The sequence below is a fragment of the Ictalurus punctatus genome, chromosome 16 (assembly GCF_001660625.3).
Source record: "Ictalurus punctatus breed USDA103 chromosome 16, Coco_2.0, whole genome shotgun sequence".
Lineage (NCBI taxonomy): Eukaryota > Metazoa > Chordata > Actinopteri > Siluriformes > Ictaluridae > Ictalurus > Ictalurus punctatus.
Window position 1 is genome coordinate 23851291 of NC_030431.2, and position 24292 is coordinate 23875582.

At 44.1% G+C, this 24292-nt stretch overlaps 1 protein-coding gene across 5 annotated transcripts in view; it reads right to left on the bottom strand.

Moving 5' to 3' along the window:
- Positions 1 to 247: 247 nt before the first annotated feature.
- The window catches only part of unc13bb (unc-13 homolog Bb (C. elegans)), an 84509-nt gene continuing 60464 nt past the window's right edge, over positions 248 to 24292 (bottom strand). For 3 of the 5 annotated variants that reach the window (XM_017489507.3, XM_017489506.3, XM_017489505.3), the window contains 22 exons: positions 24123 to 24286; positions 23755 to 23905; positions 22480 to 22548; positions 21339 to 21428; positions 20562 to 20690; positions 20229 to 20359; positions 19234 to 19319; positions 17611 to 17737; positions 17118 to 17214; positions 16715 to 16858; positions 16507 to 16584; positions 16349 to 16426; positions 9505 to 9593; positions 9272 to 9418; positions 8809 to 8932; positions 8475 to 8525; positions 7051 to 7128; positions 6520 to 6667; positions 4556 to 4612; positions 4180 to 4272; positions 2614 to 2773; positions 248 to 2144 (listed from right to left, as the gene is read on the bottom strand). In XM_017489507.3, coding sequence (XP_017344996.1) covers positions 1859 to 2144; positions 2614 to 2773; positions 4180 to 4272; positions 4556 to 4612; positions 6520 to 6667; positions 7051 to 7128; positions 8475 to 8525; positions 8809 to 8932; positions 9272 to 9418; positions 9505 to 9593; positions 16349 to 16426; positions 16507 to 16584; positions 16715 to 16858; positions 17118 to 17214; positions 17611 to 17737; positions 19234 to 19319; positions 20229 to 20359; positions 20562 to 20690; positions 21339 to 21428; positions 22480 to 22548; positions 23755 to 23905; positions 24123 to 24286 — 2577 coding nt within the window. In that variant the 3' untranslated portion in view covers positions 248 to 1858. The remainder of the gene's footprint in view (positions 2145 to 2613; positions 2774 to 4179; positions 4273 to 4555; positions 4613 to 6519; positions 6668 to 7050; positions 7129 to 8474; positions 8526 to 8808; positions 8933 to 9271; positions 9419 to 9504; positions 9594 to 16348; positions 16427 to 16506; positions 16585 to 16714; positions 16859 to 17117; positions 17215 to 17610; positions 17738 to 19233; positions 19320 to 20228; positions 20360 to 20561; positions 20691 to 21338; positions 21429 to 22479; positions 22549 to 23754; positions 23906 to 24122; positions 24287 to 24292) is intronic. The other 2 variants (XM_053686943.1, XM_053686942.1) reach the window with 1 other exon arrangement.

The following is a 24292-nucleotide window of genomic DNA, read 5'->3' on the forward strand; positions in this document are numbered from 1 at the left end:
TTTCTGCCTGAATTTGTCTGCCAACAGAGCTGTTCGACGTCCCACTACCCCAGGCCTCGTCTCCGTCCCCGCCTCCCCCATGTACCTCCACTTCGGCATGATCCATTTGATCGATCGAGTGTCTCTTCTGTCCTCTAAATGACTTATTTCACACGTACTGATCTGTAAAGCGTTGTGTTTCGCATTACTTCACCAAAACACCAAAAAAGGTCCACGTTTGTTCTCACACATTTTATTCATTTGGCACTTTCTTTTTTTTTCTTTTTTTTTTTTAACCGACACATTTTATTTACAAACACAATGTCTCACCGAAAACAAACGTATCAAACACCTTGCGCTCGTCTAATAGAGAACGGTTCTCATAATAACTGTGGAACAGGTTAAAGGTGCAGTCTGTAATGTTTCAAAGTGTTCAGAGATGTAGAAAAGCCATTCGGTTTCACACAGTACAGTGTTAACTTAGGGGCTCTAAAAATGACACGCTGCCCCTTTAAGTGATCGGAATAGAAATATAAAACTGTACTATCTGCTCACACCTGGTGGTATTTTAATATGGAATTTGTATGACAGGCTCCTTTAATTCACTCCTCCGCACGATCTGGTGCGGACGCGAGACTGAAAGCAGAAAGGTCATCTGTCGTCTGAAGAACACCGCCTGTACGTGGTTCAGAAGGCACACGGTTAGCGATCGGACCCATCCGTCGGGTTCGGGTTCGTGTGCCGCGTTATTCGGAGAGGAACACGTCGTAAAATGCTTACACTGAATAGCGGTGAAGAAAAAATAAAAACTACAGTCAGAATTTTCACTCAGATTTGACACATTCCACAAAATAAGGCATGTATATAGACGCGGTCAAATGGCGGGTAGTGAAAAAGTGCACGATACAAATAGGGACCCTGTGCATTGGACTGTTTGAGGCCTGTCTGTCTGTCTCCCTCTCTGTCCGTGTCTGTCTCCCTCTCTGTCTCTGTCTGTCTCCCTCTCTGTCCGTGTCTGTCTCCCTCTCTGTCCGTGTCTGTCTCCCTCTCTGTCTCTGTCTGTCTACCTCTCTGTCCGTGTCTCTGTCTGTCTCCCTCTCTGTCTCTGTCTCCCTGTATCCGTCTCTGTCTCCCTCTCTGTCTGTCTGTCTCCCTCTCTGTATGTCTGTCTCCCTGTCTCCCTCTCTGTCGTCTCCCTGTCTCCCTCTCTGTCCGTCTCCCTCTATCCGTCTCCCTCTCTGTCTGTCTCCCTCTCTGTCTGTGTCTCCCTGTATCCGTCTCCCTCTCTGTCTCCGTCTCCCTGTATCCGACTCTGTCTCCCTCTCTGTCTGTCCCCCTCTCTGTCTGTCTCCCCATCTCCCTCTCTGTCTGTCTGTCTCCCTCTCTGTCTGTCTCCCTGTCTCCCTCTCTGTCTGTCTGTCTCTGTCTCCCTCTCTGTCTGTCTGTCTCCCTCTCTGTCTTCCTGTATCCATCTCTGTCTCCCTCTCTATCTGTCCCTGTCTCTCTCTCTCAAACAAACACACACACACACAGTAGGCAAAGGCCAAAACACTGAGAAAGTAAAAGGGTTACTGAGACAAAATATCACTTGTGGTTGGTATAGAGAGAGAGAGAGAGAGAGAGAGAGAGAGAGAGAGAGAGAGAGAGAGAGAGAGAGAGATATTATATTAAAGAAAAACATTTTTAAAAAAAGTCATCGGAGTGGACGAACGAAAGTACAGGACGTTCTTGTGAACTTCTCCTCAATCCTCCACATCCATAACACAGGAAACCGGACTGGAGAAACTCCTCACCCGTGAATCCTTCAAACACTAACAAAAAAGCATTAGCGTCCACGGTCCGTCCTGTCGTCCTTCATTCCGTCCCCGAGATGAAGTTCTCATCTCCCCTCCTCGGCAGAACGGGTTTCGGATTTCAGCTTGACGAACTCTCTGGCCACCTCGTCTCCTGAGCGCTGGGACAGGATGCGCAGCACGGTCAGCCCCGTGTCGTCCATGTGCACCTGCGAGCCCAGCGGACACCAGCAGGCGCAGCTCGCTCGCTGAGCCACCTCCCGCAGCTGGATGACGGCCACGCCCACCACGCGGTCCGCTCGGCCGAAACAGTAGTCCTTCACGCACACCTGCAGCTCGTAACACTCCGGACCGTCCTCGTTCCCCAGGATGCTGTCGGTAAACACACAAAAAAAAAAAAAAAAAAAAAAAGACACGACAGTAGAAATGATTTACATTATGAAAAAAATGCAAAAATGTCAAATATAGAAGTAAAACACAAAGAAAGAGAGAACTGTTCTGATGTGTGGTGCGGCCGAATATTTGAATGAGCGCGAGTAACGAGTAGCTACGTTTGCGACATTAGCTTTCGCTCGCTGGGTAAGCGTTATAGCTTTACATGTACTACGTTACCAAGTGCTCGAAAGGGCGTTTAACTCAATACGGTGGAAAACGAAAATAAAACACGGACAGAGAATAAACTTTCCAGTCGAACAGTAATTCTGGTTCGTCGAATTCATGCAGGGTGCCAATAATTATGATCCGCACCGTATAAGACACACAAACTCCACCCGACCGCTTCGTTCCCTCCGTAGTTCGGTCGGAGTGAAGGAAAGGCCGCTATACGAGCTCTTTTACTCACAAGTGGAAGGTCTCGTTGAATTTCGGCGCCCAGCTGTTGTTCTTGGATTTGGTGGCGAATTTGCGTTTCTTGTCGCCGAGGTGCGGCCCGATCATCGTCACTTCCACGAAGGGACGGAACATTCCGGACGTCTGCCACCTCAGATCGTTCGCCGCCACCACTGAGCACGGATCCCAAGCACAACAGGGTGAGTCGGGTTAATGACAGGGGTTTAACGCAGCCGAAAAACGAGCTTCGAGCTACGGGCTACTTTAACTCGAGCTTGCATTTTCACTTCTCTGAACAGTTTTGACGGAGTCTGGAGTTACTGTATTCAAACGTGTCCAATCTAATGAATGAAAATAATTACGAATAATTCCTTTTAATGATAACGCTGTGGAGCATTAGCATGTCTGCTAACCAACAATCCCAAGGTCATGAACGTGTTAAATCCACCTGATCCGACGAAGAAGGTGAAGAAGAGGAAGAAGAAGAAGAAGAAGAAGAAGAAGAAGAAGAAGAGGAAGAAGGTGAAGAAGAAGAAGAAGGTGAAGAAGAAGAGGAAGATGAAGAAAGTGAAGAGGAAGATGAAGAAGGTGAAGAAGAAGAAGAAGAAGGTGAAGAAAGTGAAGAAGGTGAAGAAGAAGAAGAGGAAGATGAAGAAAGTGAAGAAGAAGAAGAAGAAGAAGAAGAAGAAGAAAGTGAAGAAAATGAAGAAGGTGGTGAAGAAGAAGAAAATGAAGGTGGTGAAGAAGAAGAAAGTGAAGAAGGTGAAGAAGAAGGTGATGAAGAAGAAGAAGAAGAAGAAGAAGAAGAAGAAGAAGATGAAGAAGAAAGTGAAGAGGAAGAAGGTGAAGAAGAAGGTGAAGAAAGTGAAAAGGACGGTGAAGAAGGTGAAGAAGAAGGTGAAGAAAGTGAAGAGGAAGGTGAAGAAGAAGAAGAAGAAGCAGAAGGTGAAGAAAGTGAAGAGGAAGGTGAAGAAGAAGCAGAAGGTGAAGAAAGTGAAGAAGAAGGTGAAGAAGGTGAAGAAGAAGGTGAAGAAAGTGAAGAGGAAGGTGAAGAAGAAGAGGAAGGTGAAGAAGAAGAGGAAGGTGAAGAAGAAGAAGTAGAAGAAGGTGAAGAAGAAGGTGAAGAAGAAGGTGAAGAAGGTGAAGAAGGTGAAGAAGAAGGTGAAGAAGAAGGTGAAGAAGGTGAAGAAAGTGAAGAAGAAGAAGGTGAAGAAGAAGGTGAAGAAAGTGAAGAAGAAGAAGGTGAAGAAGAAGGTGAAGAAAGTGAAGAAGAAGAAGGTGAAGAAGGTGAAGAAGAAGGTGAAGAAAGTGAAAAGGACGGTGAAGAAGGTGAAGAAGGAGAAGAAACAGTTTGGGGGTGTGCTGTTACACATCAAAAGTCAAAAATAAATCGAACACAGGATGGTGTGATGAAGTGGAGTTACTTTCCTGTTACAGTACAAAGCACTGACACTAGAGACTCCTTCCATAAATGTTAAATAAACATCTCCTGACTGAAATCTTTACCATTAACATTCGTTACTATAGAAACCATGACCGTCTTGATCTTGGAAAAACGTGCGTGACCCCGATTACTGACCTTTAACCGTGACCTTGTGCTCTCCTGTGCCTGGATGAGTGAACAGATCGATCTGTATGGACACCTCTCCTACTGGCTTATCCACACCTGAGCCTACACACACACACACACACACACACACACACACACACACACACACACACACACACACACACACACACACACACTTTCAGAAGGCAGCATGTTGTCATTTTTTCACTAGTACTAAGGAAGTTTCAACACTATGTGTTGCATATAGCTGCACTGATGAGGAGACACAGCATGTAGGTGAACTGAGCTGGGATGAGGGTGTGTGTGTGTGTGTGTGTGTGTGTGTGTGTGTGTGTGTGTGTGTGTGTGTGTGTGTGGGGTCAAAGGACATCACAGTAGCACCTACCCTTGGATGGCTGGACTTTCTCACTAGACGTAATCCTCATCCCATTCCCACCATGCACTGGGACAGAAAAAGCAGCAGAAAGAAAGCACGGCACAGTGAAAGAGACAGTCGCAAAAGAAGAGAGACGATGAAGAAAAACCATGCGAGAGACAGCAAAAGAGCTGGGACAGCGGTTCGAGGAAAGCAGACTGGACTCATTAGTGACCTCTAGTGGCCACTGGCTCATAATGAAACACCTCAGCACCACAGAGTGTGTGAACTTACATGTCGTACCTTGATTTTTTAACACGTCTCCCATCAGACAGTACGGTACGGCTTTCTACCCAATACAAGATCAAGACCGGAGCCATACTGTAACCAAGTAACCATGCTAAATTTGGTTTTCAGTGTCTTGCTAGGTACGGTTCATACTGAAATGTGGGCGGAGTTTTAACTCTCTACGGCATGAATTACTACATTTACTGTAATTAAAAAAAACAATGGTTTTATGAATGTTTACTCCTTGAATTAGTGTAGGGGTGCAGCTGGTAAACTGTTGCCGGCGTGTAACTGTGTACAGTCACACAAAAATGTATGAGATTACAATTTTAATTCCTGCATTTTCCAGACTAGACGTTTGCAAAGGGTTTTTTTTTAGCCACTTAGTAAGCATGTAAACTTGTTTAAATGACAAAAAAAAATAAAAGTTAACTTGGCTCAGATAGTGTTTACATTTTTTTCCTTTAAGTAATTTTGCCTAAATATTGAAAAATGAATCTCGTTTTAAAGCCCCATGCCATGCCATCACAGAAAAGGACACGCAAACAGCACTTCCTGCTCATCTGACCCTTTTCCAGTTAGATAGGAAGATTTGTATTATTGAAATAAAAAAAATTGGAGACAAACTAATTGTTGCCATATGGCAATACTATGCAATAACGGCTTAAAAACACAAATCACAGAATTGTCCCAAGAATGACCAAATAAAATACTTAAAAAAACCCCACTTTAACATGCTCATAATTTAAACTGCAGCATTACCTCTCCCCCAGTGTCAAAAACGACTCGTTAAAGGATTCACTCTAAAGGATTCACTCTAAAGGATTCACTCTAAAGGATTCACTCTAAAGGATTCACTCTAAAGGATTCACTCTAAAGGATTCACTCTGCTCTGATTGGTCAGATGTCCCAGTCTGTCGTGATCGGTCTACCGCTGTCAGCGAGCAGCCGATGAAGACCAGAGGCGGGGCTTTTTGTTACAAACCTACGTAGGTGTGTACAGGAAGTGAGTCTGGAATCACTAACGACTCGATTCAGCTGTTCAGAATCGGTTCCTTCTTTTGGGAGTCGATAACTCCCAAAAGTTTGTCGTGCGCTTTGATTTTTGAGACTTTGCAGACTTTTTACATTCACAAACAGCTCTATAACACACTACATGAAAGGTAATCTCTGAAAAACCATAATAGGTACACAGCAATGTTTTCTTGGTGCTATTTAAACTGACTTTAAATCATACTTATGATTCTATCATGTAAATCATCCAAATGGCTTCATATTCACTAAACATGCGCACTACTTAGGGTGTATAACAATGGCACTGTAGAACATATTTACTGCACTTCACACTGTAGCCAATAGAAAACCATTATTGTTTTTCCTCTATTTTAACATTGCGTGACAAAGTTGGAACTCAGTATCCTCCTCACCACCACAAAGATGAAAGTATTGGCACCCCCCCCATTCCCGCGAGGAAGAAGAGCAACATCACAATCACGTATTTTCAGGTGAAAATGTCTGTTCGGTCCATACGCATTTGACTAATCTGTTTAGGTGGTTACATAACGGATACTCCGTCTGTCGATATGTTTGAGCATGTACTAGTTTTTGTGCCAGATTACAGACTGTACCGTTCTGTCTGATGGAACGACGCTGCGGACGTGCGGCGAGTCATCTTGCGAGAGAGACGGAAAGAGAGAGAGTCATACCCTGGGCGTGCTGTGTGGTGACGAAGGTCTTGATGAGCGTGTCGGTGGTCTGGGTGTAAAGGGAGAGGGCGTGACGGAGAGACGAGAGCTCGGCGCTCTTCTCCAGGAAAGCCTTCTTTAACCCGTTTCCTCCAGCGTGAAAGTATTGCTGAGGAGAGAGAGGAAAAAGATACATGAAGCCCAATCATGGACTACGTGACAATGCTGACTGAGTCATGGACTGATGTGGAGCGGCTGTGGATCAGGTGGTAGAGCGGGTCGTCCACTAATCGTATGGCGTAATGGCGGTTCGATTCCCGGCCCACGTGACTCCACATGCCGAAGTGTCCTTGGGCGAGACACTGAACCCCGGGTTCCTCGCATGGCAGCTCTGCGATCATTGGTGTGTGTGTGTGTGTGTGTGTGTGAATGGGTGAATAAGAACCACTGTAAAGCGCTTTGTAGAACTGCTAAGGTTAAAAAAAGTGCTATATAAAAGTGCAGTACCCTTTATAAGTAAAGGACTCTCTACCAGTACAATGTTTCTGATACCTTTATGGTGTCCAGGGCCACGTCCATGACCGCACACTGCTTAGGCGTGAGGCTTTTGGCTTCCCCAGACATGTGATCCTGCAGTTAGAGAGCAACACACACACACACACACACACACACACACACACACACACACACACACACACACACATTACTTATTTACTACTATTTGTTATAAATATGAGTAGTCTTATTACTACACAAGTCTAAGCTGAGAAACTCTGAAACTATTCTTGGAAAATATGCATTTTATTTACGCATTTTATTTAGGTTTTATTTCCTTACTATACTTATTAGTGAAACTGAATAATTGCACTCTTACCTGGTTACATTTCCTAGAAAATGACTGTTTTTTTTCCAGCCAGTGCCCACACACACACACATATATACGTGCATATATATTATATCTAAAAATCAAAGGAATGTGGCTAAATTTTATATTAAACCCTATCTTGCATTGTTCCATCTCTCCGCCGCAATGGAAATCAACTCGTCGGACGTTTTCGATCGGGATGAACGAACTATTTTATCGCCTGGAGTCTGTTTTGAGATTAGTCGGGACACCGTTGGGTTTCTGTGCGTCGAGCATCGTGATTCTGTGTTCAGCTGCTGGTGAGCGGGACGATGGGACAGTGGGGGGGAGGGAAGGGGAGGGGTGCGAGTCCACCGCTGGGCAAACAATTCACACCTTTCCACAATAACGCCGGAACAGAATGTAAACGTACAGTACAGCACGACTAAAGCGTTTTCGATAGTAAAACACCGCATACGACCGCCACAGTGCAATTCTAAACATTTAAACCTAGAAACCTGGGCAAATAAATAATAATTAAAAAAAAAACAAAACAGGAAATATGACAAATTGCAAATTCTGAAAGTCCGGAGTGTCGATTTTCATATGAGCCATTAAGCGCTACTGTGGAGGGTGACATCACGAATAAATTCAGTGCTAAGTTAGCCTGTATTCTATGCTAATGCCAGCTTACGCTAACCAGGGTCTACCGCAATTATATAGGCAGCAAGTCAGAGTCTAGCTAATGGTAAATATTTTCAATCAACAATTATGCAATTGCTCCAAATTGTTTTCTAACAGTTTTAGATAAGTAGTAAAAAGTTACTTTTTAAAAGTTCAAAAGTAGCAACTACATTTGTTGTCTTTTGACATATAATCTTTTCTTTCACTGAAGTACAAGTCGTCGGTACTTTGCTCATGTTTTGATCTTTCATGTACTGCAGGGTGTTGATTTCTCTGAACCTATTTCCTAAAATTTCACACACCCTCGAAGATGGAGAGCCGTGATCCGCGTTCGACGTCCGGGTCGCGGGCTGAAGGATGCCGGATGGAGGAATCGAGCAGGCGCTGACCCGAGTATCGGAAAGCGCTCTACGTTTTAAGTCAAGTCGGTCGTTTTGTACGTGCCTACCTTGAGCTTGGAGAGCTGGCCGAGATCTTTGGCAGCGGAAAATATGTTGCCCTGTGAGAGAGGCGGCAAAGAGAGAAATGAGAACGAGTTATTGATATGAACCTAACGTAGAAACAACAAAATCTTCTAACCAGGAGCTAAAAATGGCGGTCAGACGGTAATGTATTTAAAAACGATCGTTAAATACGAGTCGTATTATTTTAGGAGCACGTCGAATAGACAGGAAATAAAACAGACGCTGAGGTTTTCCCACCTTGATTTACGCCGATGAAGCACGTGAACGTGTGTGTAGTGTGTACCATGGAGTGAGAGGATTAGAAATGAAAGATCTTACGATGCTGTCGTTGCCTTGAGGCAGGACGATGGTCTTCTCCAAACTGTTCATAACGAGTCTCCACAACTCCTTCAGAACCCGCTTCAGAACGGTCTTCTCGCACACCGACGCAAACAGTATCAGACTGAAGACACACACACACACACACAAAGCTACATAATTGTGGAGATGAGGTGGGGTTTTATTGCGTTCTATATAAAATGCACTTGATCTCGACGTCACTGATCACATGTAGAACTTATAACAGCCAGGTTCACTTCTATTATTATTATTATTATTATTATTATTTAATTCATTTTGGCATTAACATAATAACAGCTGCTGATTTCCTTTACGTTTCCTGAAAAAACTGTAACGCAATTCTGCAAATTCCACTACTGCACACACTACATAAATAACAAATGGCTATGTTACGGCTCCGAAGTGAACATTTGACGGACAAACAAAAGTAAATCGGACTCACTTTCCGTCCAGGAAATCCATGAGGGGGCGGAGCATGTTGTCAGAATCGACCTCCACTTGGTTTCGGCTGTTGGCGTTCGCCGGCCCTTTAATCTGGTACAGCAGACTCGCCATCTGCCGTGTGCACTCGTCAATACGACTCTGAAAACTGCACAGACGGCAGGTAGGTGTGTTATACAGCGCTGCGTTCGCTCGTGCTCTCGGCGTGTACAAGTAATAAAGTGACGCGCTTACGTGTTTGAAAACGTGGAGCTCAACTCATCCAGCACGTTGTTCAGCTTCACCTGCAGCTCATTGAGGGTGTCGCTGGCTTCGGTGTCCATCTGCGCGCACACACAAACGATCACTCGGTCTTATTTCATCCGTTTCTACACGGGTGATATCCTGAGGTGAGCGTCAGCCGTGTTATAACGGCCGCACCGGTGAGCTCGTTAAAATCAGACAAGCTGAAAGTCAACATGGACCCCAGTGTGACGGGAAACACAAAATCCCCCCCCCAAATCCTCAGTGAGAAGCAGAGCTTCATTGAGAAGTCCAGAGGAAAGGAAAACGTGTTTGCTTATTATGATGATTAAACACACTACGGGTCGTTTTCTTTCAAACACACACACACACTATACACCTGAACCCACCTTTGCATTGTCGACCTCCACCTTTGTAGGACAAAAATGAAGATAGAAATTCAGTTAAACTGTATAATGCACTGATACACTGCCGCCATTAAATGTGGGAAGGATGTCAGGGAGCCAAGAGGAACAGTATTACTGCATTATTTAATAAACCACTCATTCTCAGTGGTTTAATAATAATAATAATAATAATAATAATAATAATAATAATGCACTCAGACTGCAGGGTTTTGAGACACAAAACAAAAGCCAGACTGTCCTTGCTTTATAAACGATTCACTCATTGATAAAAGAGAGGTGTTGCTACAGCGCCTTCCCGAGTGCTCGTCCAATCACGAGAGAGACCCGGTGCATCCGATTTGCATAAAACCGTCTCGTTGGCTGATGACGCTGTTGCGACAGTCACTCCCGACTTAACGCTGCATCCGACCGAAACCCTCCTCGACCATGTGACCATGTCAAATCAACATGGCCACTCACAGCATGGAAAGTCAACAAAATCTAGCAGTTCTTCCCCTTTAAACGATTTATACCGTGTATACAAATTCTATGCTTTAGATCGACCGCCACACAGACGTATTCGTTTGTTACATCGATGTTGACTATACAGCGAATCGCATTTACGGTCCCGGAACGGCGAGGCCGATTTCTTCCTTTGGGCTGTACGCCGAAGACATTTGGGTTCGAGATCTAAAGACGGGTATGAGACGAGAGTTTAGGGTTGCAGCTTTTATTTCCTGGTGTTTAAATCCAGATGTGTTAAACAACATAAAACACAGAACCTTTTGCACCGCCCGATTTTAGGTGAGTAAAAAGTATAGGAACAGATCAGTCGAAGTAAATGAAAAGTAAATAACACTGAATATTTGGTTGCGTATCCCTTGCTTGCAATAACCGCATCAATCCTGTGACTCGCTTACGTCGGCAAATTGTTGGTTTCTTCTTTTGTGATGCTTTACCAGGTTTTTTACCACAACCATCATGAGTTCCATCATCAATAAAGATTAGTGAGAATGTTCCAGAAGCAGCCATGCAAGCCCGAACCATAACACTACCTCTATAGATGAACTTGTATGTTCTGGATCATGAGCAGATCCTTTCTTTCTCCACACGTTGGCCTTACCATCAGGTTATTCTTGGTTCCAGAACTTTTGAGGCTCGTCTCGGTCTGTCCGATTCTAACTGCTGATGAGTGGTTTGCGTCGTGTGGTATGGCCTCTACATTTCTGCTCTCAAAGTCTTCTTGCGATACCTTCACCCCTGCCCGGTGGAGCTTGATGGTGAGGTCTAGATACCCCTTCAGTATCTGTTCATCAGTACACCAGTGGTTTCTTTCACTTTCAGGACATTCCAAAATTGTTCTACTGGCTATACCCGATGTTCGTGCAATGCCTCGGACTGACCTTCCCCTCTTTTCTCAGCTTAACAAAAACCGCCTTGCTTATCTCCCATAGACAGCTCTCTGGACCTCATGTTGGTTTGTCCTTTTTAACAGCAAATGCAGTCTTCACAGGTGAAACCCAGAGCTCAAACCAAGAGTTATTCATCGTCTAAACAAATCAATCTAACGGGATGGCACAAATCGGGTGGTCCGATACAGAAGGTTTGATGTTCTATGTCGTTTAACACGTCGTAATATAAATACCAGGAAATAAAAGCTGCGATTCTAAACTCTCGTCCCATTTTGATGTTTTGACCTCAAACCCAAATGTCTTCGGTCTACTGCAAAAACAATGGAACTGGCCTCACCATAATTCTGGGTTCCTAATTCCCACTTCCGAGTTTAAGTCGAACACAGCACCGTTGTTAGTAGCTGAACTGTGTTTTGGGAAAGTTACACGAAGCATCTATTCTCATCATTTTTATTTCGTCAGTTATCTAAAACCAAATCATTTTACTACGTACGACCAAAACATTGTGATGAATTAATCGTGGTATATTTTATGATAATGGGATTTTTAGCTAGCAAGATGAATGTAAGAACGTAGCTTTAAGCCTGCTCTGTACATTAACAGAATAATTGTTGAGTAACAAATAAAATAAATGCTTTTCAACTAGCGAACTGGAAAATTTGTGCGCGTTATCCACCACCTGTTATTCCACAGACTACCAAGTTAGCCGACAACATTTTGGAGAAGCTGGAGTTAGTTTGGAAACGAGGTTAACATGGAGTATGGACTACTCTGGACTGCGTGTTTAGTTGGTAGTGTTGGTCATGTTCAGGGAATTTACACTGGGTGAGTGGAGTGTATGACGGGTATGAAAGTGTGTGTTAGTGTGTGTGTGTGTGTGTCACACAGATTAATCAGAACACAAGCACTCGGAGGAGGTCATGAGTCTTCAGGAGATGAAACCGACATCATGAAACATCATAGGAGAAATTCAGTCCAGGCACACGTTGGGGAAAAACACCACCGATTCTACATTACAAACCTTCTCCATCTCCTCTCCTTCATCATCCTCACGGTCACACAGCTGAGAGAAGGAGGGAGAGCGAGACAACACACGGTTCCGTCAGCCTGTCGCTAGAGGGCACTTGAGACTAACGTTATTCACGCTGCTCCAGATAAAACACGGAGACAGTGTCTATTACCTCTGGCACAGAGTTAACCCTGCCTGAAGCACTCAACCTATTTTTTTATTTAAAAATGCGGTGCATTACTGTACGTTTTGTGATTGTAGATATGCACATGCATGTTTGCACATTGATATATATATATATATATATATATATATATATATATATATATATGTGCTTTATCTGAGACCCACCTGGATAGCACTGGTGTCATGCTGGGTATTGAAAAGAAGAAGAAGAAGAAAAAAAAAACACACAACATGGAGAAAACAATGAGGAACCCATAATTCAGTGGGACAGAGGGAGAGAGAGAGAGAGAGAGAGAGAGAGAGAGAGAGATGGAGGAGGAGAGAGACGGAGGAGGAGAGAGAGAGGTAGAGAGAAGAGAGATGGAGGAAGAGAGAGAGAGATGGAGAGAGAGACAGAGAGAGATGGGGAGGTGGAGAAAGAGAGGGAGATAGAGAGAGAGAGAGAGATGGGGAGGTGGAGAGAGAGAGAGAGAGAGAGAGAGAGAGAGAGAGAGAGAGAGATGGGGAGTTGGGGAGAGAGAGAGACAGAGAGAGAGAGAGAGAGAGAGAGATGGAGGAGGAGAGAGATGGAGGAGGAGAGAGAGAGGTAGAGAGAAGAGAGATGGAGGAAGAGAGATGGAGGAAGAGAGAGAGATGGAGAGAGAGACAGAGAGAGATGGGGAGGTGGAGAAAGAGAGAGAGAGAGAGAGAGAGAGAGAGAGAGATGGGGAGTTGGGGAGAGAGAGAGACAGAGAGAGAGAGAGAGAGAGAGAGATGGGGAGTTGGGGAGAGAGAGAGACAGAGAGAGAGAGAGAGAGAGAGAGAGAGAGAGAGAGAGATGGGGAGTTGGGGAGAGAGAGAGACAGAGAGAGAGAGAGAGAGAGAGAGAGAGAGAGAGAGAGATGGGGAGTTGGGGAGAGAGAGAGAGAGAGAGAGAGAGAGAGAGATGGGGAGTTGGGGAGAGAGAGAGACAGAGAGAGAGAGAGAGAGAGAGAGAGAGAGAGAGAGAGAGAGAGATGGGGAGTTGGGGAGAGAGAGAGACAGAGAGAGAGAGAGACACAGAGAGAGAGAGAGAGAGAGAGATGGGGAGGTGGAGAGAGACAGAGAGAGAGAGAGAGAGAGAGAGAGAGAGAGAGAGAGAGAGAGAGCGAGCGCACGAGCACGAGAGAGTCCACTATGAATCTGAATCTAGCTGGACCTGACTACAGAATGAATTACTAAAACTACAGGAACTTTAACTAGAACAGTATATAGAACAGTTAAGTCTGATCTATCATCGCCTACAGTTACTACAGCATCCTCACCAACCTTCTCCTCGTCTGATATCAGCTACACACGGATCCAAAGAGAGACAGCACAGACAATAAAGGAACAATATAATGATCATGTACAGTAGACATGTACTGTATCTGTACTGTATATAGACCACGTCAGTTCCTCCAATTGTTTACGGGTTACTGAGTCACTACTCCACCTCTCACACACCCACCTCCAGCTCCTCCTCCTGCTCAGGGTCCGCTCTCTCATCCAGCTTCAGCAAGGGAAAGATCAGCACTGTGTAACTGCAGAGCCATTCATCTGACCACACTTTCATTACATTACTTATTCTGCTACACAGGAAACGGTTCCTTCTCTATAAATGTAAACTAAGGAGCTCCTAAAAATCTACACACTACAACGAAAAGCAGCTTATATAGTGCGTAGGAAAGGGGAGTGGCTTATGTCACTGAGTCACTGAAGAAGGTGTGGCCTATGGGACTGTCGGTCCATTTAAAGGAAGCATGGATTTTGTTACCGTCAGCCTATTTGAACGTGGCATGGCCTTTAGGTGTGGGCTCTGTGACTGTCGGTCACAATTATGGAGGCGTGGCCTGTGTGCTTGTAAGTAACAATAAAGGAGGTGTGGCCTAGGTGTGCATCAGTAATTATGCAGAAGACTTGGTCTAAGTACTTGTCGGTAAAAGTGAAGGAGGTGAAGGAGATGTGGCCTGGGTGCTTGTCAGGCACAGTGAAAGAGGTGTGGCCTTGGTGCTTGGCAGTAATTAGGCAAAAGGCATGGCCTAGGCACTTGTCAGTAATGAAGGAGGAGTGGTCTATGTGCCTGTCAGTCACAGTGAAGGATGTGTGGTCTGTGTGACTGTTTGTGCCTTTGAAGGACGCATGGCCTTTGTCAGTCCTAGTAAAAGATGTGTAGATTTTGTGCCCGTCATTCCAGTCAAACTCTGTCATATACACAGCCAATAAGCCTGTATCAGCATGGAGAAAGCATAACACTCATTACCCTCGCTTCCTCTGTGGCAATCTGAGGACAAAGGATAGGAGCAAATATCCCTTACCAACTGATCATGATTAGACCAAAAATGAATACAAACAGGAATTTTCCATCATGGCATTTTTTATCTGATAGCAGTATAGAACACGTGCACAATTTCCACCCTGGATTTAGGTGAACATCCCAAAAGTGAAAATCCTTTGCTTCATCAGCTACTGTATGTGAACATACCCCGAGAAAGAGCAACCAGACACCAGGATTGGATGTAATCCGTTCTCCTCATGCTCTCTAGCAGGACCAGGGTCTGGATGCACACCCAGAGAGGTATTTCAGTAGACCAAACCGTGTACTCGAACAAATACTACAGCAGAGCCGAAAAACACCTGGCTGTAGCTTTTACCGGCTGTCTATCTTTTGAAACGTGAACCAGCACGGGTACTGCAGCAGATCCTCTTTTGAGATTCATCTGCCAACCCTTCTGTTCATCATGCTACAACGACAGTCAGTACGTTTACATGGACGGCAGTAATCTAATTATTGACCTTGTTCTGAAGAAGATAATATTCCGATTAAGGTGTTTACGAGTCGCTTTTAGAATATTCCTTTCATGTTCCTGTTTTACATGTTATAGAACATAGAGCAATTAACAGCACACGTCATTACGTCACCACGCCACGCCGTCCGACGTTCCCTCCGGAATTTCACGTATCGACGTACAGTCGGTCTTCGTTATGGTCCCGTATACAGTTTTGGGTGTTTTTATTTGAAAATCTTACGAAAGCTTCAAGTGCGGTTAATTATTCGTCGTGCCGCACGTGCAAATAGACGACCGGTGAAGCCGTGGGCTGCGTCCCAAACCGCGTACTTACCGTCTATATAGTAGCTGAGATGCATGCATTTCTCCTACTATACAGCAGGTAAGTACGCGGTTTGGGACGCGGCCGTGCTCTCTTGTTTGCCGTCAAACGGTCGAGCGCTGCTGTGTGTGTACGTGTCCCGTCGCAAAATGCGGTGAGAACTCCCGCACGACGCTAATAGCGTGATCAAGGCGTGTACGTGTCCGTAACGCACGTCGATAATGCGACTAAAACAGGAACACTCCACACGTCTTAATTCCATTTGTGTTTACTTCAAGTAGGACTTTAATCGGATTAAGGTCATCAATAATCTCTGTTTACATGCTGGTTTCTTAATCAGAGTATCGTCTTAATCGGGTTCATATCGGAGTATTGTTGTCCGTGTAAACGTACTGATTGAATCTTCACTGCTAAAAATCACACGTTCACATTTTGTCTGCGAAGATCACGTTGTCTCAGAGCACTTAAACCTTTTACACAACTACAACACAAGAGGAACAGCAGTACACACGCACACGCACACACGCACACGCACACACGCACACGCACACACGCACACGCGCACACGCACACACGCACACACGCACACGCACACACGCACACGCACACGCGCACACGCACATTAAACTGACAAAAACAACCCTTCCTACAGTATGTTATTGCATTGTGACGAGGCCTGTCTCTAGGTATCTCGTTCATTTCTCAGGTGAGCTCTCGTGTTTCTCCTACTGTACCTGTTTGGCTCCCATCGACTCGAACATCTTCTCGAGCTGAACTCGCAGCTGCTGCACGTTGTTCATCAGGACGCAGGGCTGTTCGACGGAACACGGGTTCGCGTTAGGAAACGGCAAATCCATATAAACATAAAGCACGGCGTGGTGTAAAGACTCACAATCTTCTCCTTGTCGCAGTAGGACGGGAAACTCTTCTTCAGAATGGCACTGTACTGCAGCAGGACCTTGGCAATGGTCTGATTAGAGAGAAAAAAAGAAAAGAAAAAAAAAAAAAAACATTAAATGATTTGTTTTTTTAAAAAAAAGCAAACAAACTGAAGTACAGGAAGATAGAGACGAGAGCGTAACGTGTCTATCCGTGTTTACCCGGGCGAAGCGTCGACTGTACAGGGCCATGACCTTGGGGTCGGGGCACTCCAGCTTCTTAATAATCTCAAAGCTCTGGTTGAGTTGCGTGAACACGTCCACCACGGAGCAGGAGAACAGGGCGTGCTCAGATGTCTGTTGGAACTAAAAATAAAAAAAAAAAAGGACGTAAGAATACGTATGATTTAAAAACGTGTACAGCAGAGATCGTTATGGCATATACAGTGTAGCATAAGTCACGTGACCAAAAACTAAGTTGAACAACAGTGAAAAAAAAACACAACGGTGAACAATGCCGCTCACGTTGCCTCGGCATGCGCGCACGCAGTCACGTGGCAAGTACAGACTGGACTTTATATAGTAACGAACGGAGGTGTATAAATGTGACCGCTCGGATACTCACGCCGTCCTTCTTGTCCCTCTCGAGGGCGCCGTGCATGAACTCCATGGACACGTCCTCGTTCTCGTCCAACCACTGCAGCACGAACTGCATGAACCACCTACGCACAATCCGACATGTGACTACCGACACAGCGGAAACCGCAACTTTCCTTACGGACATACAGCACATGCATTACATTAGTAGTACTACGAGTAGTTTTATTACTATTAGTATAGTTATAACCACTATCGGTACTCAGAGCCCTTAAGGGTTCTCATTTGTCCCGGTGGAGAAACCCATTGTTTTTTTGTTTTTTGTTTTTTACAGGTAGAACTTTTTTGGAAGCTACAGTAAGAAGCGTTAATGATCCAGTGAACCCTTGATGAACCCTTCGAGTGTAGTAATAGTTGGCCTTTTTTTTTTTTTATATGCTCCCCCTGTACGGTTCTTTGGTCCGTCTCTATCTAAGGGAAGTATTAAAGGCTCTAGCTTCCTACAACAGTGCGACACTCACATGGGGTACTCGGGAACGACTCCTTTGAAGGCAGGCAGATCCTTGACGTACTCGTTATAGAGCCACTTCACCTTAAAGTGCAGGTTCATGTAGTCAGCACTCTTACACAGACGATGCTTCTCGTGCTCTGAGGAGATAAGTGGGACAGAATGTGTGTGTGTGTGTGTGTGTGTGTGTGTGTGTGTGTGTGTGTGTGAGAAAATTTCTCTTACGCGTCGATATTTCAGCAACTAATCTGGACATAAAATTACATAATTGTTCAATAGTGCTGAAAATAAATAAATAAATAAATAAATAAATAAATAAATAAATAAATAAATAAATAAAACCCCAGAAAAATGCCTGGTTATTTAAAGCTCTTCATGTTCTGTAAAATGTTGGAATGATTAAGGGGTATAAGTCAACAACATTATCTGTATCTGTTTAGTGCTCAAAACAGTCACAATCATATACGGATTTAAACCGGAAGTGGGCGTGGTCTATACCAGGAATGTTTTTTTGTGGGGGTTTTTTTTTTTTTTTTTTTTTGGACACTATTCTCTGGAACCACTGGGGAAAAAAAACAAAAAAAAAAAACAGGAAATGTTTCAATTGGCTAAACATTAAGTTTCCAAACAGAAATTTCCATTGGCTAAACATTACTCTATTCAACTCCTGAACCAGACGTCCTGCGGAACTTTCTGGAAAGCTTTCCATCTTCTAGTTAACGTCACGGAGTCAGAAAGCGAACCGTTTCAAAGCGAATGAGGTCTTTCCCAAATTGAGAAAAGGCTGTTGTCGAGGCTTCGTTTGACAACGACGGACATCTCATGACACTTCACCATATTTACTTCAGGTGTTTGGGTTTCCGGAACGATCAGAAAAGTTTGCTGGATCCGCTATCAGGATCTACAGTACAATTGTGTACAGAGATACTGTACGGTGGAGATACGGTTCGATTTTGGAGCTCGGGTCAGATTAAAACTGGTTCGTATTCTCCCCCCATTCACGTCATTGTGTGTATTCGGTTACATCTCCATTCGGTAAAAAAGGCAGGATTATCAGTTACTAGAATTTTTGCCTCCTTAAAATAACAATTTATATGAACTCGCTATAGTTTCTATATTAAATATCTTTGCTGCAGTCATGTCATATCAGGATAAACGCTAATTCCTAGCTTTTAACTGGGGAAAACAACAACAACAACAACTTGTGGGAATTCCAAGTTGGAATATTGGGAGACACCCCTTATTTTTCCCACAAAAATGGAAATATGGCAGCTAATAAAATGAACATTGGCGAGCATGGGAGGAAACACATTTTACATTTCATTTGTTTAAAACAACTGATTCCCTGCAGCACTCACTTGCACCATGATTCATATATATATATATATTTTTAAAAAGGTCAGAAGGTTTATCATAAGCACAGCTAGAGATAACAGCGACGACTGCCCACTGTATCTCAGTGAACCAAACGGCTAACCGTATAAAGTTCTCCCCGGTCTCTCAAATTCTCCCACGCGTCATGAACGTGTATGGTACAGTATGTAAACATGCAGCCACGCATACAGACATGCAGTCAGAGGAGCATCCGCAAACACGCGCTCGTTCGCACGATCGCTCGGGCAGTGGCGAGACTCACCCTCCGTGGCGTACTTCATATCCTGGGAGAACTGAACCCACATCACCTCGGCACACACCTTCCCTACGTTGAGCTCTTGAGGAAACCTGAGCCAGGATAGAGGAAAGGAGACGATCAACACGATGGACAGCGAACCAGCGTGTGTGTGTGTGTGTGTGTGTTCATATACTTAACCTGTAAGTCATTCATAAGACAACTACAGTGGTCATAAACATAACATGGGCGTGTACATACATATATACACATATATATACATATATATATATATATACATATATATATATATATACATATATATATATATATACATATATATATATATATATATATATATATACACACACACACACACACATATATATATATATATATATATATATATATATATATATATATATATATATATATATATATATATATATATATATCCCACTGTTCTGCTGAAATCTTGAATCTGATTGGTCAGAAGGTGTCGATTCATTATTCCTCATGTTACGTGCGTTTTAAACGGTATAATCATCGACGTGGTGAAGTTTTCTTTGAGGTCACATTTTATGGAAGGAGTCTCCAGTGTCAGCACTTCCCAGTGTGGGGAAAAGTAATTTAAGACAAGAGGAGCTTGCGGTTGTTGGTAGTATATCAGTTATGCCTTATTAACTTCATGAGAGAGAGCGGGAGAGGGGGAGAGATCGAGAGAGGCCTGGTATGGGAACAACCGTTTATAACGGCTTATAAAATTACTAGCAAATGAACTGACAACATTAAATGTAAAAACAGCTCATCGACACGTTGCTCTTGTATAAGAGGAATAAAACACTTTGGGATGAGCTGCTACTGGAAAATCGTCAGCTCGAGCACTGGAACAGTAACCCTGCTTCACCACAACAACACTTCGTTGGTTATTTTCCAACAACACGTACGGGTCTACATTGAGAAGGATTAGGACGGAGTATGGAGGTAGGTTTGTGTGCGCGTTCTTAACGTCCATCACTCACTGGTTGAGGACAGGTGTGTACGAGTTGCGATCCTCTTCTATAATGGAAACTATCAGCGTGATGAGTTTGGGCCAGAAGTCCAGATTCTTGATGCATGGACCCGGTTCTTCTAGAGGATATTCGTCTTTATTCTGAAATGGAGAAGAGAAGCAGAGTCGGAGCAGAGCACGTGCACACGCACACAAAAATGACCATGACACCCTGAACTGAACAGCTATTCACTGATTAGCCACAAAAAAAACAAAAAAAAAAAACACAATGTTTTCTGAAACAGGAAATGACATCACACCAGCTGAGCGTATTTCACTCTAAATGAGAAAACGGTTCTCCTACTGGTTGGTACTGGCGGCTGTAGAGCTCTTGGCAGTTGTTAAAGATGTAGTCGTAGGTGGAGTTGAGGCAGGCTTTCACACAGTCTCGCACCACCTGGCTGGCTCTCGGAGGGCTCTGCAGTTCCTGCACCTGTCCACCGTGGGGCGAGATTTGAGTGAGAGGAGACTCAGCTCAACAGTCCTTGTGTTCTAAGGTTGTTCGAATACACCCTGGCAAATCGGAAGCTCACGCAGTCGTTGTGAAACGAAACCGAAACGAGAACGACGAGACTTTGATTACGCCCCCCCGATTGTTTACACGCTAAAACTGGAACTTGAAACGCAGTCACCGAAACCTGAAAGTCGTGTAGCGAATCCCTAAACCACGTAAATTTCAAGCGCAATTCCTACTGTACATTCAATTTTCGAATCTACATCAGACTTTTTGCAGAACATTACACACAGTTCTCTACATTAGGCGCAACATCCATCCATCCATCCATCCATCTTCTATACCGCTTATCCTACTGGCTCGCGGGGAACCTGGAGCCTATCCACAAGGCACAAGGCGGGGTTAGGCGCCACATTCCAAATTAAAATCTCTTTAGTCCCTTTGGAAAGCGACGCCAATAACAACGCCGAGCTCTAAACACCATCTGGCAATGCCCACTCCTCACAGGTGTAAAACAGTAGCTGCTGAATTGTTCAGTTAGAAATCCTAGCGTTATTAAAGGCCGCAGATGAGTACAGCAACGGCACCCTCTGAATAGAACGCTATGGTGGTTCCCACAGACCATACCTTCATCCTGAAGAAAGTGATGCTGGTGAGCAGATCCACAGTGGACTTCAGGTCCTGCAGACGCTCTTTACTGCTAGCAGGGAAGTTATTCTGCAGCAGGACACACACCACAATTAGAGCACTACAATAGAGAACTTACAAAAGTGAGATCATTGTAAGCTTGGACAACTGATCAGAGATCAGATCAGTCATGAGTGAGACTACATATACATTTATAGCATATCCAGAGCGACTTATCAATTCTCTCGTTTATACAGCTCAGACATTCAGTACGTTTACGTGGACAATAATCCGATATGAACCCGATTAAGACGATACTCTGATTAAGAAACTAGCATGTAAACAGAGATCACTGATGACCTTAATCCGGCTAAAGTCCTACTCGAAGTGAACACAGATGGAATGAAGACGTGTGGAGTGTTCCTGTTTTAGTCGCATTATCGACGTGCGTTACAGACATGCACACGCCGTTAATAATGTGATTAAGGTGTGTACGAGTTTTCACCGCAGTGTGCGACGGGACACGTACACACACACACACGGCAGCGCTCGACCGTTTGACGGCAAACAAGAGAGCACGGCCGCGTCCCAAACCGCGTCCTTACCTGCTGTATAGTAGGCGAAATGCATGCATCTCAGCTACTATATAGACGGTAAGTACGCGGTTTGGGACGCAGCCCACGGCTTCACCGGTCGTCTATTTGCACGTGCGGCACGACGAATAATTAACCGCACTTGAAGCTTTCGTAAAATTTTCAAATAAAAACACCCAAAACTGTATACGGTCCCATAACGAAGACCGACTGTACGTCGATACGTGAAATTCCGGAGGGAACGTCGGACGGCGTTGCGCGGCGGCGTAATGACGTGTGCTGTTAATCGATCTATGTTCTAGAACATGTAAAACCTCAACATGAAAGGAATATTCTAAAAGCGTCTCATGTAAACACCTTCATCAGAATATTGTCTTATTCAGAATAAGGTCAATAAGTAGATTACTGCCGTCCATGTAAACGTAGTCACCGAGGGTTAAGGGCCCCAGCAGCGGCAGCTTGGCAGTGCTGGGATTTGAACTCACGACCTTCCGATCAGAAGTCCAACATCCTAACCACTTCCTTTACTTACATACTTCTGCACTTACGCGGTACATGGAGAGATCGATGCGTAAGGAATTGTGCAGCTGGTCCAAGAGCTTGACGAACCTTTCTTTCTGTTGGAAGAGAAACGACGGTGAGTGAGTGGAACAACAAAAACATCCAAGATGATTTGCTTTAAAGGTGTAACGAGGGAGCAGGACTCGCAGAAGTGAGGCAGTGTGATCTACTGTGAGCATACAGACTGTTGTTTTCGTTATTTAATCGACTTCCTGTGCCTACACCCGCTTCAGATATTCACACAAATAATGACTACTTTTGATTTTGTACTTATAAATACGAACAGAATCGTATGTATTCGTCAGCATAAACAAATATATGGCTTTAGATGCAGTAACACGGTCGTGTGAAAAAATAAGTACACCCCGATTGTTGGAAACCGTTGGCTTCTTTTGACGTATTTGGACAGGAAAACGTCGGATCGTCTTTGAAACGCTGCCTATTAATAATACGGTCGATGTACTTAAACAAAACCTCGTGGAAAATGAGCATTTTTGAGTCATTTATATTGAAAAAGTAAGCTAGTATTGACTCCTTTAGCAGGCGTTCTTGTAGGTGTTTTGCGTAATTGTCCACCGGGTTTGCTGGAATTTTTGACCACTCTTCTATGCAACGTTCTTTCAGTTGCAAGATGTTTGAGGGTTTTCCTGCATGTATGCTCTGCCCATTTCAGATCCCACACAACATTTCAATGGGATTCAAATACGGGCTTTGTCTAGGCCCTTCCAGAACCCTCCATTTCTTACTTAAAAAAATAAATAAATAAATATCATGAAGTTTCCCATGCAAATTGCACCAGGTGACATTATAAAAGACAACGCCATTCTTTGGCAAGATCTCACGCAACAAGTAGCAATCAGGGAAAGTCAGGGAGGTTCCTGACGTCCTTTATGCAAAAAGGAACATCACCAAAGGCAAAAGCAAAGACCGTAAACATCCCTGATTGTACGATCTCAGACTAACGAGAAGGAAGGTCGAGGGAGAAAGAAGCGAGCGAGCGCTCGGAAAGACTTGCAGGACAAACCGAAAGCAGCAGGAACTGTGCTACAATTAGACTGTGAACAATAACAAACGAACCGCGCTGTGATCATCTCATCATCTCTCATGTGATCGGATCATCTCCTACACCTCATCTATTTCTAAAACCATGCTGGAACTTTATATGCTTGTAAAATGTTTAAAGTCTTCCTGCTGCATGGTGTGTGTGTGTGTGTGTGTGTGTGTGTGTGTGTGTGTGTGTGTGTGTGTGCTGTGATCTGTACCCCGAAGTTGGAGGCGGAGAAGCGGTCGGAGGCGGAGACGTTGGTGGAGGCAGTGGTGTGAGCGTAGAAGGCATTAATATTGGCTAGCAGCGTGCTCATCACAGCAGGAACACCGGGACACATGTACTTAGACGAGAGACACGCAAAGTGCCTAGAGAAAATCAAATACATTGGGGGAGTTTGAAAATAAAATGTCAAATCTATTTTTTTTAAAAAAGAAAAAAAAAAAAAAAAAAAAAAAAAAAAAGAAAACAACAACAACAACAACAAAAAAAAACACAGCATGGCTAAGCATTACGGGTTAAAAGAGGACAAGCGGTTAAAAAATAAATAAATAAATAAATAAATGAATAAACCCCGATACGTACGTCATGGCCTGGTAGATGGACTCGATCCCGTAACGCATGGCGAACTCGTCCACTATTTCCTGGGCCACATCGTCGAAATAGACCTTCCAGGCATCATCGCCACGAGCGTCCGGGATCTTCACCGCCCCCTGACCGAGCACGTCTGTGGTGTGGTGGAACAGGTTCTGAGG